This window comes from Palaemon carinicauda, chromosome 1, assembly GCF_036898095.1.
Source record: "Palaemon carinicauda isolate YSFRI2023 chromosome 1, ASM3689809v2, whole genome shotgun sequence".
In the NCBI taxonomy this organism is placed as follows: domain Eukaryota; kingdom Metazoa; phylum Arthropoda; class Malacostraca; order Decapoda; family Palaemonidae; genus Palaemon; species Palaemon carinicauda.
This window is the reverse complement of record NC_090725.1, coordinates 286,273,483-286,275,873: the sequence shown is the minus strand read 5'-3', so window position 1 is coordinate 286,275,873 and position 2,391 is coordinate 286,273,483. Positions and strand designations below refer to the sequence as shown.

General features: G+C 41.7%; 1 protein-coding gene across 2 annotated transcripts in view; it reads right to left on the bottom strand.

Moving 5' to 3' along the window:
* The window catches only part of LOC137645007 (uncharacterized), a 4,323-nt gene extending 2,411 nt beyond the window's left edge, over positions 1–1,912 (bottom strand). For both annotated transcript variants that reach the window (XR_011045251.1, XM_068377878.1), the window contains exons 1-2: positions 1,534–1,912; positions 288–919 (exon numbers count right to left, since the gene is read on the bottom strand). Coding sequence is in view for 1 of the 2 variants with exons in the window: in XM_068377878.1 (XP_068233979.1) it covers positions 288–919; positions 1,534–1,885 (984 nt within the window). In the remaining variant the exon portion in view is untranslated. The remainder of the gene's footprint in view (positions 1–287; positions 920–1,533) is intronic.
* Positions 1,913–2,391: the final 479 nt, after the last annotated feature.

The window sequence follows — 2,391 nt, the reverse complement described above, 5'->3', positions numbered from 1 at the left end:
AAAGAAATGATAGCATATTTTGTTCATTCGACCTCTCCCAAAGAAATGATAGCATATTTTGTTCATTCGACCTCTCCCAAAGAAATGATAGCATATTTGGTTCATTCGACCTCTCCCAAAGAAATGATAGCATATTTTGTTCATTCGACCTCTCCCAAAGAAATGATAGCATATTTTGTTCATTCGACCTCGCCCAAAGAAATTATAGCATATTTTGCTCGGATGTAGGTCCTCATGACTAGATTGTAATTTCAAAATATATTTGCACAAGAAAAAGAAAATTGTACCTCAGGTGGTGGAGTTATCACTGTTGGTGTTGGAGCTGGGGTACTTGTTGTTGGAACTGGGGTGGTTGTTATTGGAGCTGGGGTGGTTGGTAATAGAACTGGGGTGGTTGCTGTTGGAGCTGGGGTACTTGTTGTTGGAACTGGGGTGGTTGTTGTTGGAGCTGGGGTACTTGTTGTTGGAGCTGGGGTACTTGTTGTTGGAACTGGGGTGGTTGTTGTTGGAGCTGGGGTACTTGTTGTTGGAGCTGGGGTGGTTGTTGTTGGAGCTGGGGTACTTGTTGTTGGAACTGGGGTGGTTGTTGTTGGAGCTGGGGTGGTTGTTGTTGGAGCTGGGGTGGTTGTTGTTGGAGCTGGGGTAGTTGTTGTTGAAACTGGGGTGGTTGTTGTTGGAGCTGGGGTACTTGTTGTTGGAACTGGGGTGGTTGTTGTTGGAGCTGGGGTACTTGTTGGAGCTGGGGTACTTGTTGTTGGAACTGGGGTGGTTGTTGTTGGAGCTGGGGTACTTGTTGTTGGAACTGGGGTGGTTGGTATTGGAACTGGGGTGGTTGTTGTTGGAGCTGGGGTACTTGTTGTTGGAACTGGGGTGGTTGTTGTTGGAACTGGGGTCGTCGTTGAAGTTTGCGTTGTCGTCGCTGAAAAGAAAATGATTAAATATCATATTTTTTTCCTAATTATCATGTTCTTATACAATAGTTTCTTTTAATTGGGCAGTTTCAAAGGATTTAGAGAACAGGCCAGAATGTAGAAAACATTATGGATCCATAAGTATCATGATTGTACGACTGGGGTTGGGTCATACCCTCAAGTAAGTAATATTAAATAGTATGAACCTTTGGTAGACTAGATTTCTTGCTAAGACATCAGAAAGATACAGATTACGAGAATGGGCATTCTAACCACAGGCATTGTGTAGAGAGAGAGAGAGAGAGAGAGAGAGAGAGAGAGAGAGAGAGAGAGAGAGAGTGACCATGGGATAGTGGTAGGTTGATGCCTTGATTTTTCATATTTGTGGAATAGTAATACGTAACAACTGTATTGGAAAAAAAATAGATTGAATTATGAAACAACGCTTTTTTTCAGTAGGCATTGAAGCTATGGTTTTATTTATTTTATGTCTTCATTAATAGTACCGTTATCTATGTGGAATTAATCTCCTCCATTAGTACGACATTTCGTTATTAATAGTTTCAGCAAACTTCAATACTACAAAAAAAAAAAAAAAAAAAAAAAAAAAAAAATTCCTTACTTGTTGATGTCAAGTTCTCTCCAAATATGAGTACGAATAACCAGTCGGCAGCAGGTTCAAGGACATCCAATAGTGACGGAATTTGGCTAATGTCAATGTTGGCTGCCCCACGCTCTATCAACCCCACGAAGTCGGTGAGCAAGAAGGCCATACATTCGACCTCTCCGGGATCGCTGTTGTAATCCAGAGACATGGTGTAGTTCGCTAGGATATAGGCGAGGTTGATTGGAGTGTCTGTCAGGGAGTCGTTCACTCCGCAGTAAGGGGAGATGGTTATTGTTGCGTTGTTTTGTTCAGTTATGGTATACGTGGCTCGCCGTCTTCGACCAACTTCGCTATATCTCTGCCTCATAAGACTGATTAGTCTATTGAACGTTTCAAGCGCCTTCTTGAAAGCTAGAATGAGCCAGAGTCTCCCTGTGAAGGAGGCAAATAAACATCAAACATGAGAAACTGTGCAAAGCTAAAAAGAACGAAAATAGGTTAGAAATGAAAATATAAGAGAGATTACTCGAGTGCCATATGTGGGTGAGATCATGATGAGGGGTAGATGGCGATGGATTGGGCATGCTCTTCGCACTCCCCAAGAGAGATTGGTTCACCAGACGTTCTGCTGGGCTCCACTTTGCTGAGGTCCATGGAGCGCGAAGTACATGATGATGAATGGAGAAGTATTGAATTAAAATCTCAAGATGAGGACGACTGGTGAAATCTAGCCGAGTCCCTTTGCGTCAATAGTCGTAGGAGGAGATGAGGATTATTATTATTATTATTGTTATTATTGTTATTATTATTGTTGTTGTTGTTATTGTTATTGTTATTATTATTATTATTACTTGCTAAGATGCAACCTAGCTG